The following is a 16427-nucleotide window of genomic DNA, read 5'->3' as shown; positions in this document are numbered from 1 at the left end:
CTGTAGGAGATCTGCATGGCACCTGCAATCAGCAGATCATGGTGCAATGCTTTCCAGACTCCTAATGATAAAAAAAAAAAAATAGTACCTGTAAAAAAAATGTGCATTAATTTTTTTTTTTAAGTGAACGTATCCTTTAACAATGTTAACAAGCAAATGCAGTGCATTTTGAATGTGGTGCAAGAACTGCACACAGAACGCACCATTTCTGCACCACATTCTGGTATGAGCTGGCCATCAGATAAGAACATTTCTGTAATCAATTTGAGGCCTTTTGTGTGTTGAGAGGTGACATTAAATTGGTAAATATGAAACACAAACAAAGGTTTCAAGAGTTTATTTAAATAAATGGGTTATCATCTTGAAACAGTACCAGTATAATGAAAAATAGTAAAATTGTCTAATTAGGTGTTATCATATACAGAGAAATGAAGACATTCATGATGCCCATACCAACCAATCGTATGCTAGTGGTCGTTCTTCTAGTGCATGCTAGAAAAAGATAGCAAACATCTAATTGGTTTCTATGGTCAACAATTCCGTTTCTCCTTCCCTCCAGATTTTACATACTACAGGCCTGGATATCAGATGAGATGAAACACTATCAGTTCCATTTTGCATTTCAGGAACACGTATTACAACATACTCTGACTGGCACCTTTACTAATCCTTATTCCAGGAAATGTACTCTGATGTCAAACTGGGAAATACAACAATTGGTGCTTTATTGTTCTAAGTTTTTAAACTGTAATTCTACACAAACTAAGACCTTTTACTGAGAGAAAAAAAATTATGAAAGGTGCTTTAAATAACAGGGCCTGAAATAAAAGTGCGTCCATTGCCTGCACATAGTGGAGTTAGCCATGCTGAAGTCTGAACCCGATATTATAAATGTGAAAACAAAAACATGAAAATGGAGACTAGAAGCAACATTTACCTCCTGTTTCCATTATATCACCCCTTTCAAAGTTTTGGAAATATCCTAATTACTACTGTTCAGTATGCAAGATAGCTGCCTCCATTACATGCAGGGAATTGGTTTATTCTAATTCCCAATAACAACAAAGAAAAGCCCTTTGAGGTTAAAAGTACATGTCAATTATCTTCCAGACTTAGGATTCTGAGGATCTCTTCCTGGTAATGTGCTCCAAGTGTGCTGCCTCTGATGTGTCCAGGTTGATGTTGTATTTAGCCAGAATCTTGAGGATGGGGCGAAGTTTCAACCACCACTGCTGCTTGGGCAGGCGATGTCTAGAACACATGGAAAATTACACCATTCATACATATACATTTACGAATTGCATATCATTCTTTTAGATTCTTTTTACAAATGGTCAAACTATAGCAGTTGCAGAAGTCTGCCCTGAGTGCTTGCCTAATAGAAGTCACACATGTGTTGATATGATCATACAATCATTCAATGCAACTATAATAATCATTTTAAATAAAAATTGCAAACCAATGATCCTCTGTTTGATCAGTTTAGTGAACCCAATTAATTTTACCTCTGCCATGACAACTGTCTGTGGCAACACTGTGCCAATCACAGATCTGTACTGGGGGTAAGGTTTGAGCCTGTGTTACCCTCTCTTGTGCCTTTGTGTGATATGCACTCTTAATCACTGCAAAACACTTACTCCTGAGTCCTGTGCCCTTGTGATATGCTCTTCTTTGTGTGTTACTCATTCCTAAACCTTGTACAAAACAGTGCCTAGCATACCAACTATTTGGTGTGATGGGCTAAACGTGTGTGTGTGTGTGTAAAAGTATAAAGTTTTCAAGTACAAAAGCAGAAAATTAAGTAATGTATTTTTTCTTTGCAAAGGAAAGCAAATTAATAACTCACACCCAATGCTTGTTAGAGGGCATATTGACAGCCAAATAATAAAATCAAGCTTCTAATTAAAGTTTTAACATGCCTTTTTCGGGAAAAAAATGGAAAGATTAACACTGTACACCCTCCCCTAACCCCCCCCCCCCCAAATCCCTGCTGTGCTTATCTCTGCGGATCCTGAGCTGTCATTGCCCACATGGCCAGTCCACCAGTCTGTGCATTTGAAATGCCTGCTCTTCTCCCTCTTCTCTGTGCAGCACTTCCAGGACGGTCCAGAACAATTCTGATTGGTCAGTATCTGCACAGTGAATTGCTCTGATCCAACCTAGAATTGCTGTAAAGAGAAGAGGGAGAAGACTAAAGATTTCAAATTCCTAGACCACTGGACCTGAGGTGTTGGCACTGACAGCTCAGCATCCCTGAAGGTAAGTACAGTGGGGACAGGGGAGGTGGGGAGGGCATACAGTGTTAGTTCCCCTTTTAATTTTTTTCTAAAAAGGTGAACATTTTAAAGTCATTTTAGAACCCAAAAGTGTCAAAGTTTTTCAAATCACATTGAAATCTGGTACCCTATTTTTCATATTGCTTGTTTATTAAGCTAAACTTTTTACAACACACAATAACACTGCAAATGATTAAAAGGAACCCTGCCTTTACAATGTCTACCCACCTCCACAAGTTACTGCTGGAGCCCCTAAAAGATCACATACAGATATTATACTGAGCTCTAAGCATTGCATTGTGGATTAGGCCTCATGCACATGGGCAGAAAAAAAGCCGCTTTTAGAAGCATTTTTCCATAATAGTCAATGTGTCCATGCACATTGTGTTTTTTAGATTTGTACTTTAGAGCAGCATTTAAAAGGCATAAAGAAAAATGCCCCAAACCTGCGTTCAGGGAGAAGTGCACTGGCATAACTTACACAGATATGTGCATGAACGCACGTATGCATATAATTTCATTTCTAGTGGCTAGAACAAATTAATATTCTAGTCACTAGATGAAATTAAACACATACACCTATAAACACCATGCATGCAAAAACGCACATGAACACACATATACGTATGTTTTAGACAGATCATTTTTTATGCAGTATTTTTTTGTAACCTCCTGGCAGAAAGATCCTTCATAAATAGGATTATATTAATATGCCAGTGTGCCTATAGCCTTAGAGAAGGAATGTACAAATATACCCTGAAGGGCTCAAGTAGTGCAACAGGTAATGCAGGCATTGTAAGGTAAGATGTGGCACTGTAAATTGTCCTCTGACTGTCTGCTGTGTTACTAAAGAAATAAATTCCTTAGACATGCATTTAAAACCCATGTATGTTTTGGAAAACTTAGACTTTCACTTAACAAATCTTATCAGTCTGCAATGTGAAGGCTGTAGAAAGAAACATACTCAAAATCGGTCTCTTCTTTGATTTCTGACAATGGCTGGAAAACTAGGCTTCTCTTGCGCATTCCCAGTAAGCATGCTGAATCTGCTGTGTTTGCAAATATACGACCTAAAATAGAGTTAGAGTTCAAAAGATAAATCATTCTACAGAAAATAAGGCATTAAACAGAAAGAGAGTCAATTAACATAAAACAATTTAGGGTGTTTTACCATGTCTAGAACACTCCTTCACTTTTCCAGTCATCCATAGCACAGCTTTTGCACCCATTTTTGTTCCAAAATTCCTGTCAAATGGGGTGGGTGTTCCTCCCTGGAAATAAAAAAAATTGTAAAGGAAGTGCTGCAAATATATCTTTTCCACGCCAATAATACAGTTTAGACCAAGATCAGCTTCTAGAAAAATATCGTGACATTTCCTAAATCTAAGTGTGCCAGCCTGCACTTTTTATTTACATTTGAAATTATTTTTTGTGGAGTCTTGAGATTAATAATTTGTATGTCTGCACTATTGTCCAACACAAAACACCCAGATGGTAAAGATTGGTTTGTCAAATATTAATTGAACTAGATGGACTTGTCTTTTTCCAACCTGACTAACTATGTAACTATGTAAATAATACACTAATAAAGAGCAGTTGATACATTTTCATGTCTGCCTTTTTAATTTAATGGAATACATTAGTAATAATAATATATTTATATATTAAGAATGATATGCTTATATTTATTGTAACCCCACATTTTATCTTAACATGCATGACGACTGCATTTTCTTTGGTATAGTTAATAAATAGAAACGGTCAAATCATTTAGGCAATGACAAGATCTCCCTGTCCTCAAAGACAGCACTGAGCAAGGAAACCTCAACATTTACATGCAAGGGACTTATAAAGCTACCTGTAGTTATCAGACAGCTGTTGCACATTACAAACATTACATCTATTACCAATGGCAGGTGAAAGTAGAGCTTGCCAGGTTCGGCAATAGGCCAGATTGAATATTCTTTGCTGACCAGCACTGTACTCCTTTAATAAATCTAGCATTGTTGTGATATTCTTGGCATACCTGCATTCAGGCGATTACAGTGTGCATGCACCGGTTTTAATGCAGAGTCCCTTGTATCATTAACCCAGAATAGTGCTTACTTTGCCTTCGAGATAACTTGCCACTAAGAGGACATTTTAAAAGGCTACTTTATTTTGTGCAAAAAATGTTTCCTACTGAAGTGGAAGCCATCACATCCCCCATCAACCTCCTTCTGAATGCAAACAGTCAATAATAAACTCTCCCTCTATAAGCTGACATATAATAGCAGACACCCACATTTATATAAAATGGTATGCAATAAATAGGCCCAACACCGTAGTATGAGAAACATCCCCATATCATGATGCTTGCACAACCATGCTTCCCTGTCTTCACAGTGTACTGTGGCTTGAATTCAGTGTTTGGGGGTCGTCTGACAAACTGTCTCCGGCCACTAGACCCAAAAAGAACAATCTTACTTTCATCAGTCCACAAAATGTTGCGCCATTTCTCTTTAGGCCAGTCAATGTGCTCTTTGGCAAATTGTAACCTCTTCAGCACGTCTTTTTTTCAACAGTGGGACTTTGCGAGGGCTTCTTGCAGATAGCTTGGCTTCACATAGGCGTCTTCTAATTGTAACAGTACTCACAGGTAACTTTACACCTTCTTTGATATTCCTGGAGCTGATTGTTGGCTGAGTCCTTGCCATTTTGGCTATTCTTCTATCCATTCGAATGGTAGTTTTTCGCTTTCTTCCACGTCTTTCAGGTTTTGGTTGCCAATTTAAAGCATTTGCGATCATTTTAGCTGAGCAGCCTATCATTTTCTGCACTTCTTTATATGTTTCCCCCTTTTCAACTTTTTAATCAAGGTATGCTGTTCTTCTGAACAATGTATGGAACGACCCATTTTCCTCAGAATTTCAGAGAGAAATGCACTGTAACCAGCATGTACAACATTTGCTGCCTTCCTTCCTTAAATAAGGGCAATAATTGCCACCTGTTTTTCAAAGAATGAATGCTCTCACTAATAGAACTCCACACTGCTATTATTTTGAACATGCCCCTTTCAATTAGTGATTCAATTACACAGAATCAGCAGCATGCATGTCATGACTGTTGGGTCTGTTGGATTTCTATTACTCTACTACACCTGCTAGTAAATTATTTGCCATGTAGAAATATCATTTCTACCAAAAACAGTGATTGATCAGGTTAGTGATGTCTGACTGCTATTATTTTGAACACAACTGTAGCAGCTGAACACACAAACCCCGATACCAGGCAATAAACAATATATACATAAAGTGCAGAGCTTAATAAAGTGACAAATAATTAGTGAAAAAAAACTGTGAAAAATGTGTCATAAAAAATAGTCCATCCAAAAATAAAGAAAAAGTCCCTAGAGGCTGTGATGAAACAAAGGAAATCCAAGGACAGTTGTTGTGTCACCAACCACTCATATGAAAGGCTTACCAGAAAGGCATGACCCCCTGTTAAGAGTGGTCAATCACGCTTTGTTATAAACAACCCAGAAAGCCAGACAATCGGATCCTCCTCCAGATCACCAAGAGAGCAAGTAAAGACCTTCCAAACAGTGGAGCTTAATTAGGGTAGCTAGACCACTCAGGATAAAGTTCAGACTCGTGGTAGGAAACATATAAAAAAAAGAGTGCTCCACATAGTGTAAAACCATTAAGACAATATTTATTTAAAGTATGGTTGCACTCGCATGAAAGCAAACATCATTAGGCATTGATAGGCAAAAAATCTAAATTTTCCAGTTTCCAAAATGGCCAGTCGCGCATACGCAGTACCGTGTGTACGTGGCTCCTCCCTACGCATTTCATCACAGGTAACGTCATCAGTGGCACACTGTTTTTTTCACTACTTTTTGGTCACTTTATGTATGTATGTATGTATATATATATATATATATATATATATATATATATATTTAGTGACTGGGTGTGTCTAGCTTAAAATTCAACTGAGCCCTCCTAATGTATTAATGTAAAAGAGTTTAACAGCAAAATAACTAGATAATAAGAAAAGTAAGATGATAAGAAAAAAGAAGCATTTTTATTACTATTGCTATGGGTAATACCTCCTGTTATAAACTGTATATGATGCCTAATGTATTATAATGAAGTACATTATGGCTAAATATACAGAAAGCATTCTTACCTGTTGCATGTGGCCTAGAACATTTTTTCTGCAGTCAAAGATTCCTTTTCCTTCCTCTGAATACAAATTAAATATAAAATCGGTGGAGTAGTTTTCACTGCATTTTTCATTCCTTTAAAACCAGAAAAATTAAATTTTTTTTTAGATTACCCATTCAAGCATATCATGAGTATGAAAGATGAAACAAACAATTCTGTTTAATTTCTATTGTATGTTTAGATAAAATATCTCACAAATGAAAGAGATCATGTTGATATCTCAAATTAAATCCCGACAGAGCTCTAAAGCCTGGAGGCATCTAATATGTAAAGAGTGACCAGGGGCGGACTGACCATTCGAGCACTTGTGCACTGCCCGAGGGCCCGGGGTCAGTAGGGGTCCCCATGAAATGCCCCTGGTACCTTTTTTATAGGCTTTTTTGGGTGTGCTTTGAATGATCCCCTATTGCCCGAGGGCCCCATGAGTTGTCAGTCCACCACTGAGAGTGACTTTACTATTCAACTATTTCCTTCTCCCTTTCCTCATTATTGGCCAGGAAGGCTGCCTATTACAAGGAAGGGCAGATAGTAAACCTTGAGAAGTGAGAGGCGACACCAAGCAAAACGTCTTCAACTGAAGTCACAATGTAGTTGACACATTAGGGTTTATCAAGCTAGGGGGCTCAGGGAAAGGTAACTGTCCATACAAGAAGGCACTTGTTTATGCTAAGGAAAATAGCAAACATCAAACATGGCTGATTGCCTCTTCCAAGAGTAATGATTTCCTAGGGTCTCTGGAGACATCTGCTGGTGCCCATGCACACAGAGGTATTACTGCCCAGCTTGACAAAATTGGTCTGAAAATCATATGTCCAGTTGTAGATTTTAGTATAGGGTTTGAGTAGAAATAACTTTTTCTGAAAGCTGAAACTTCAGTATGTCAGCTTTGAGCATGTATCTAGTGTAAATGATAGCTTGTGGGTTTATAAATTAATAGTTTATATCAGTGTTTCTCAACCAGGGTGCTGTGAGGAGTCCTCAGGGGTGCTGCAGCAACAGCCCAATCTGAGCGATCCTCTGTTAGCTCCTGTGATACAGGAGGGAGAGAGCACTGTTAACACCTGTGTACAGAGGACACAGATAATTCAGCCTGCACCTCCTCCCACTATCTGCTCCTCTCAGTATTCTTGCCAAAAAACAGAAAGCTAAGCTGACTGCCTGTCCGCATGTTACCAACTGATTATGTCATCAGTTTCTAAGGACTTGCTGACAAGAGTACAGAGAGGAGCAGAGAGCAGGGGGAAGGTATGGGCTGAATTCTCTGTCTCCGCTGTGTACAGGAATTAATAGTGCTCTCTCCCTCCTGTAGCTGATGAGTTGACAGAGGATCACTCAGATCTAAAAGTACAGGAAGGGGAGGGGCTGGGGGAGGGGGGGAGAGAGCACAACCCACACCTCCTCCTGGATTTTTTTCTTCTCTCTACTGTGGTGACTACTGTAGGGACAAAAGTTATACTAGGAAGAGGGGGGGATTTGGGGGGGGGGGTTTGCTAGGTGGGGAATTTAGGAGTGGGTGTGGGTGACGGGGGGAGGGGGGTTGTGCTGGGAGGGTGATTTGGGTGGACAGGACATTTGGGGGGGAGGTGCTAAGAGGGGGGATTGGTGAAGGGTGTTGTACTAGGAGGGGGGATTTGGGAGGGTTTGTGCTGTGGGAAGATTGAGGGGGGATTTGGGCAGAGGAGTTTATAACCTACAGACCACTGAACTCTGCCTCACAGAGTACATTTTAAAACTTGTTCACACCAGGAGCAGTGCAATAACAGATGCAAAATTTCATTTTCCCATAGAGCACAAACAATGTGTTGCCTTTTGCAGTTGCACATTTAGCAAATGCATGTACATTTCAGCCTGCTAAAATGCATGGTACCATAGCATCATGTCTTTTAGTGCTGCGCAATTTTTACAAAATCATGCTGGCACCCTTTTGCATGTTTCACATGCACAGAGCAACTCATTAAAAAAAATGCAATGTGTGGAAACGTGCAAAAAAGCATGTGTGCTCGGATGTACCACTTGGTGTAAACAAGCTGTCAGACTGGTGTGTCCCAGGATTGTGAGCAATTCAAAGTCCTTATGCACACTTGACATTTTTACAGCTGCAATTTTTGGCTTCTGACTTTTTTTCTACAGCTAGTAAACCCCCCAGCATGTTATCCTATGTGTCCATACACACAAAGACGGTAATCAACATTTTTTGGCAGGGACGTTTTTTGACTGGAAAAAAAAAACAGGACTAGTGGGTTTCTAGAGGAGTTTTTTAGCTGTAAAAACGCTCTAATGCTGAAATACGCTGAAAAACGTGGTAAAAACGAGGTAAACTGCCACAAACCGGCGTTTTTGGAGAGTTTTTTCTAACCAAAAAAAGTTTTTTTTTTTGGTAAAAAAAACACTAAACAAAAAACGCAAATGCGGCAAAATGTCAATGCAGAAACGCTAAAAAAAGCAGAAGAACATTTTTAACGTGACTTTACAAAGGTAACATTACCAGCGTTATCAAAACGTCCCATGTGCATGAGGACTTTAAGGTGCCTTGACTGAAAAAAAGGTTGAAAAACTGGTTTACTGTGCATACTAACAGCACAAACGTGAGCATAAACACAGAACTCATCATTTTGCTATAGAGTAATGTGCACTGAATAAGGAGTTCCTTATCAATACAGACACTTTCCCTGTAAACAGAGCAGCTAATATGAACCAGGACCCGATACTCTAAAACAGCCTATGAGGCTGATTTACTAAAGAAGTTCAGAAACCCTATTCAAAAATTTAGATGAACATTCACCTCGATTATCCAGTCATGTGAAAAGCAAATTCCTGTTCACGTAGAATACCCAATCACATGCAGATGTTTTTCACATGATTGGATAATTGAATTGATTCTCAACTCCTTTAAAAAACCAGCCGAAGTGTTTGTGGCAAACATGTCATATTTACTATGTACCGACAGAAAATGATAATGCAGGATGGGAAATGCGGCTTTTTGCCTGGTTCATTCATCTAAATCAAGTGGAGGAAAGGCTTGACTAAACATAGCTCCTGATTTGACATTTCCGCATATGACTGACTGTTAGGGTAACCAATAAGGTCTAAGTAACTTTTCTGAAACATTTGTGGGTCACCCATAAGGTGTAAGTAACATGTCTGAAGCAGAGCTGTGACTATGTTGTGTGATCAGTTCAGTTTAGAGGAGTTAAGAAAACATTAAGTCTGTGTTCTATAATTTTGAGCTTCGTCTACTATGATGCTATGAGTGTATTCTCACCAACAAGATCAAGATGAGACAAGCTCACTCTATGATATATAATTCCCCTGGAGAATCACTGGCTGCAGGTGCAGATAACTGCGAGGATCTCCCAGAGGCTAACACAACCTACATTCAGCTATGGCAGCTGGAGATGGGAAGAAAAAGAGTACTGCGCTTTCAGCTTAATCTCATAATCAACCTCTGCTGCAAACTAAAACTTACAACTTCTATGTAAAGGATTTACATTCAATCAGAATATATTCTTAAATGCAACATACCTTAAAATTAAACCTCTCTTCACAGTTGTTTTCATTTTTTCTGTAAGATGGTCCACATTTACCTGACAAACACAAGGACACTCAATGTTTTCCTCATTTCATATATTATCTTTCACGTTCATTAAGAAAGGCTTAAAGTCAGAGTTTAAATAAAAATCTCTGTTCTAGTTGAAATCTGAAGTCCTTTGTGCAGGAGCTTCTTGTAATATTGACTAGTCACTGCTCCTATCTCTCTCCTTGTACTAGTCTTGCATCGGCCCCCTCTGTAGTTTTCTGCAGACAGTTTGTAGTAGGTCAGTCTGTTCATTTCTCCTACAGCTCTTCTCTCAGCACAGGCTATGTGCAGATAGTGATAAGGTATTTGTTGCATAGATAGTGGATTTATGTCCTTTGGCTATTGAGGAATATGTTTAAATGAAAATTCTTGTTCCCAGAGTCCAGTTTTAAAGCATATTTTCACCTACAATATATAGAATGGGGAAGGGCTATAAGCCCTGTTAGGTCTTTACATCGATCTGGGGCTCTGTTACAGAGATTCTTTCTTACTTACTGTCCTGATGCCAACTGTTGCAGCAGACAGGAAAAGAGGAACACAGACACAAATAAAAATGTAAAACCGTGAATGTCGAGACCCACATTGAAGAAAAAATATTTGAAATATATTATAAAAATATTCTTCCCAAATATATATATACACACTCACACTGCATGTTGAAATGTGTTTTTATTAAAAAATATATGAAAAATGTATTTTTAAAAATATTGTTCAACATAGAGTATATATATATATATATATATATATATATATATATATATATATATATAGGCAGGACAGTGGCTAAATGGTTAGCACTTCTGTCTGGCAGTACTAAGGTCATTGGTTCAAATCCCAACCACGGCACCACCTGCCTGGAATTTGCATGTTCTCCCTGTGCCTGTGTGGGTTTCCTCCGGATACTCCAGTTTCCTTCCACACTCCAAATACATACTGGTAGGTTAATTGGCTCCTGTCTCAATTGGCCCTAGTATGTGTATGTATGAATTTGAGTTAGACCTTAGACTGTACGCCCCTTGAGGGTTAGGGACTGATGTGAATGTACAATATATATGTAAAGCGTTGCATAAATTGACTGTGCTATATAAGTACCTATAATAAATAAATGTTTATATATATTATATACACATTTTTAATATATTGAATATGGCCAAAATTGTAGCATTTCAAATATATGTCAATATATTTGGAAAAAATATTTTTAAAATATATTTCAAATATATTTTTCTTCCATATGGGGAACCCCTGTCAGATTTGTATTGCTGACAGTCAACCTGCACGAACAAGCCTTCAGCTACAGCTTACTAAGAAAATCTAACTACTGGTTCAGATGTATATACCCCATAACTATCTGATGGGGGGGCACAGTCACTGATGGGGGTGCTGCATTGCGTGAGTGCTGCGTTGATGGAGTGCGAAGAAGCAGTTAAACACAGCAGTTGAACTAAAGCAGGAGAACTCAAGCAGCAGGAAGATACAACAACAGCAAGACACTCTACTGCATGCTGGACAGACTGCAAGCAAACACCCTGGGAAACATCTCTTACAAATCTGAGTCCCACTCCGTGTACCTTTTAATATGTCCCCTCTACTCCACCTTTTCATATTGCGTTACAAAAATATCACTTCTTTATTCCTCTGCTCCACCCCAAAACTTGTACATCTCACCCTCACTGCTACCATCTCCCTACTACTGCTCTCATCTCCTCCTGATGATACTTCACTCTCCTGCTGACCCAAACACCAGGACTGGAAGGCATGTGCACTTGTGTACATCCCGCTCCCATGTTACTTTCCTCACCCTTCTTCTTCTCCTAACCTCTGGGGATATCTCCCCAAACCCTGGTCCTCCACTATTTCACCCCCACACCAGGCGTCCTCTTTCTTCCGGGAATAGCCGCAATCCCCTCAATTTAATATCAGTCCCCGTGCTCCCAAAAACCACCCTCCCTTTTTCACGTGCACTCTGGAATGCCCGCTCTGTCTGTAATAAGCTCACAGAAACCTGGTTCCAAGCAGCAGATTCTGCTTCCCCTTCAGCACTTTCCTATGGAGGCCTCATCTGGACCCACTCACCCAGACCCAGTGGTCGGAAAGATGGTGGGGTTGATTTGCTTCTATCCCCACTGAGCACCTTTCAAGTCCTCCCTAACCCTCCCTCTCTATCCTTCTCTTCTTTCGAGACTCACTGCATCCGGCTGTTTTCTCCCATTTCTCTGAGGATTCCAGTGATCTATCGGCCTCCTGGACCCGTGTCCTGCTTTCTTGATGATTTCTCCCCCTGGCTACCCTACTTTCTCTCCTCTAAACTACCCACTATCATTCTCTGAGATTTTAACATCCCCATTAATGTCAACAACCCGGCTACATCCCAACTCTTCAACCTAACCTCATCTTTTGCATTAGCACAGTGTATACAGTCCTTCACTCACTCTGATGGGAATACATTAGACCTTGTTTTCTCCCATCTTTGCACTCCCTACAACCTCACAAACACCCCCTTTCCTCTCTCTGATCACAATCTCATCACCTTCACAGTCTCCTCGTCTTCAAACACCTATCCCTCCAAGCGGCAAACAATTACCCGCAGAAACCTTCACAACTTGAACCCTGCTCCTTTCCGCTCTGCAACTGACCAACTCTATGACAGAATCTCTCCCCTGTCCTGCCCTGGCCACTGCTGTCTATAACAGTTTGCTTTCATCCACATTAGACTCACTTGCTCCTCTAACAACACGAAGCATCAGGCCCCGACCATTACAACCTTGGCAGACTGACCACACCAGAAATCTTAAACGACAATCATGCGCTGGAGCGATTGTGGCGTAAAACCAAATCCCACCAATCATTCACCCTATATAAATCTGCTTTCTTAACATTCCTCCCTTCATGCTGCCAAACAAGCCTACTTTGTCACTCTTATTAATACCTTGTCATCCAGTCCTCGTCTCTTCTCTACTTTTAACTCTCTACTTTCTCCACCTAAACCCAGTACCTCACTCACTGCTCACGAGATTGCAAATCATTTCAAAAACAAGATTGACGCAATTCGTAGGGGCAATGCCGATGCACAGACATCCATCCCACTTAGTATACCTTATACTAAACCTCCCTCAACACTTTCCTCATTTGACCTCGCTACTACTGAAGAGGTCACTAAGGTTTTCTCAGAAGCCCGTCTCACTACCTGCCCCCTGGATCCTGTCCCTTCACAACCACTACGGTCACCCTCTTCTTCCATCATATGCTCCCTCACTCACATCTTCAATCTTTCCCTCTCTACTGGTGCCTTCCCCTCCCCTCCCCTCCCCTCCCCTCTAAAGCATGCACACATCACTCCCATACTTAAAAAGCCCGCCCTGGACCACACCAACATGAACCTAAGACCCATCTCCCTGCTGCCATTTACCTCTAAACTCCTAGAACGCTTAGTCTACAATCACCTGAGCTCCCACATCACCGACAACAACCTTCTTGACCCTTTACAGTCTGGCTTTCGCTCTCTACACTCCACTGAAACTGCCCTACTAAAACTCACTAATGATGAGTTGTTTTTGAAATAATGAGTAGTGGCCATTGCTAAAACCAATGGCCACTACTCCGTACTCTTACTACTTGACCTCTCTGTGGCTTTTGATACTGTTGACCATGTCGTCCTCCTCAAAAAACTCCACTCTCTTGGCCTCAGAGACTCTGCTCTCTCCTGGTTCTCCTCCTACCTATCGCAGCGCTCCTTCAGTGTTACCTATAACGCTGCCTCCTCCTCTTCACTCCCTCTTTCTGTAGGGGTCCCTCAAGGCTCTGTCCTTGGACCCCTTCTCTTCTCCATCTACACCTCCTCCCTTGGTCACTTGATAAACTCCCACGGCTTTAAGTACCATCTCTATGCTGATGACACACAAATCTATCTTTCTACCCCTCACCTCACCCCTTCAGTCTCCACTCGCATTACTAACCTACTAAGTGACATCGGCATGGATGTCACTCCACTTCGTCAAACTCAATCTTTCCAAAACTGAGCTCTTAGTATTCCCCCCAGCCCTTGCCTCCTCCCGTGACTTCTCCATCAAGATCAATATCACAATCATCAGTCCCTCCCCTCATGCCAGGGTACTAGGTGTAATCCTAGACTCCCATCTGTCCTTTCAGACCCAAATCCAATCGCTGTCCAAATCTTGTAGACTTCCCCTCCGCAACATCTCAAAGATATGACCGTTCCTAACCTTGGAAACCACTAAGCAACGTATTCACTCCCTTGTTATATCTCGCCTTGACTATTGTAACTCCCTCCTCATTGGCCTACCTCATCGCAGGCTATTCCCTCTTCAGTCTGTCATCAATGCTGCTGCCAGACTCATCCACCTTACTAACCATTCTGTATCTGCCACCTCTCTCTGCCAATCCCTCCACTGGCTTCCCATTGCAACAGATTCAGACAATTCAAAACACTAACAATAACGTATAAAGCCATTTATAACTCTGCCCCAAATTAAATCACCGATCTTGTCTCTAAATATCACCCAAACCTTACTCTCCGCAAGACCTCCTACTCTCTAGCTCCCTTGTCTCCTCCTCCCATGCTCGTCTCCAGGACTTCTCCAGAGCTTACCCCATCCTCTGGAACTCTCTACCCCAATTTATCAGACTATCGCCTACTCTGCTCACTTTTAGGCGATCTCTGAAAACCTATCTCTTCAGGGAAGCCTATCCTGCCCTCAGCTAATACTGGAATCTTCTACTCTTCCAACCAGTCCATCCCCCACAGTTACTACCTTTTGTACCACTAGCCCTCCCTCCTAGATTGTAAGCTCCAAGGAGCAGGGCCCTCAAATCCCTCTTGTATTGAACTGTACTGTTACTGTATTGTCTCCCGTTATATTGAAAAGTGCTGAGCAAACTGTTGGCGCTATATAAATCCTGTATAATAATAATAACACTGTGGTTGGAAACGCTTGATAGACTCTTCTATTTTGTGACAAATAATTACAAATATATCTGGACTGATCCCTGCAGCATGGCTTGCTCATTCTTTCATTGCACAAAAAAAAAAAAATTGTTCTTGATGTTTGTGTCTTGTTGCAGATATTCCCTCACTACTTCCTCACTGGGACAGAAAATCACTCTAATGGGCCCTAGATAGCAGTGAAAACCCTGACAGTAGTTCCAATCCTTTCCCACTATTCCAAACTAAAAATATGCACATCACAAAGTATGACTTACAGCACAAGCCCTTGCTTTGTATATATAGATTTGCTCATGTTGGTATGAATTTACCATCGTATAGGCAAATACGAACATTGACAGGCAGAAATACAGCCATTTTACTTCTATGAGACTTTGCTTAGATGTTGCGATCTTTCTTAAGGACTGAATTTTTACAGCATTCATCACAGACTTTTAATTGACTTTAAATGATCACCTACAATTATTAAACTACAGTTTTTAAACTATATATGTTTTAATACTATAATGAAACTACTGTGTTAAGACTAAATAAAGTTAACTTTTATTGGAGCCTACTTTCTGCCCACAAGTGAACACATACACTTCGAAAACAGTTGGAGACCCAGAAGAATAGTGATTCATTCAATATAGGTGATCTTCTCAAACTACACCTTTGCACACCACCAATGATTCAGAATACCTAACTACACAGCACTTCCTGTTAAAATTAACTTCCGTTGTAATTTCTTGGTAATTTGCTTCTTTAGTAGCAATGTTTCTTGAAAGAGGCAACATTTTAAGCCAGAAAACTCTGGCAACATGCTAGCTCTCTTTGGTATATGACAGCACTCATATTTCCCATTCCTTACCAATTTCAGGTATAACGATCAAATTAAATGTAATGCATTTTGCCATGTGTAGCAATATACTGGGGATATGGGCATTACATGCTTAGGAGTAAATTCTATTATCTTTTCACACAAATTCAATCTGTGTTGAAGAAGCAATATCAGGGTATGCATTCAAGGTGCGTTTTAGACTTTGTTTCAGGCAACTTTATAGCTAGAACGGCCCTTTGAAGATATTTAGTTTTATATTCTGTCATCTATTATTCTTAAAGACAACTTCTAGATTTTTGATGAAGAAAGCTGTGCAATTATTGCAGTTTAACCACTTGCCCTCCAGAGGATTTACAACCTTTCCTGACCAGGCCATTTTTGTGATACGGCACGGTGTTACTTTAACTGACAGTTGAGTGGTCATGCAACATTGCACCCAAATTAAATGTATGTCCCTTTTTTACACAAATGGAGCTTTCTTTGGGTGGTATTTGATTACCTCTGCGGTTTTTATTTTTTGAGCTGTAAACAAAAAAAGATCGACAATTTTGAAAAAAAAAAAAAATATTTTTGACTTTTT

The 16427-nt window shown here is 40.2% G+C and overlaps 1 protein-coding gene across 1 annotated transcript in view; it reads right to left on the bottom strand.

Moving 5' to 3' along the window:
• Positions 1-322: 322 nt before the first annotated feature.
• LOC149447802 (ATP-dependent 6-phosphofructokinase, muscle type) overlaps positions 323-16427 on the bottom strand; it is a 72238-nt gene continuing 56133 nt past the window's right edge. The window contains exons 20-24 of the mRNA XM_089652035.1: positions 10010-10071; positions 6450-6561; positions 3448-3547; positions 3241-3346; positions 323-1251 (exon numbers count right to left, since the gene is read on the bottom strand). Coding sequence (XP_089508161.1) covers positions 1113-1251; positions 3241-3346; positions 3448-3547; positions 6450-6561; positions 10010-10071 — 519 coding nt within the window. The 3' untranslated portion in view covers positions 323-1112. The remainder of the gene's footprint in view (positions 1252-3240; positions 3347-3447; positions 3548-6449; positions 6562-10009; positions 10072-16427) is intronic.

This window comes from Staurois parvus, unplaced genomic scaffold (genome assembly GCF_062004578.1).
Source record: "Staurois parvus isolate SC_StPar_1 unplaced genomic scaffold, SC_StPar_1.0 ptg000669l, whole genome shotgun sequence".
NCBI lineage: Eukaryota > Metazoa > Chordata > Amphibia > Anura > Ranidae > Staurois > Staurois parvus.
Note: the sequence above shows the minus strand (reverse complement) of the source record. Positions and strands in the feature narration are given on the sequence as shown.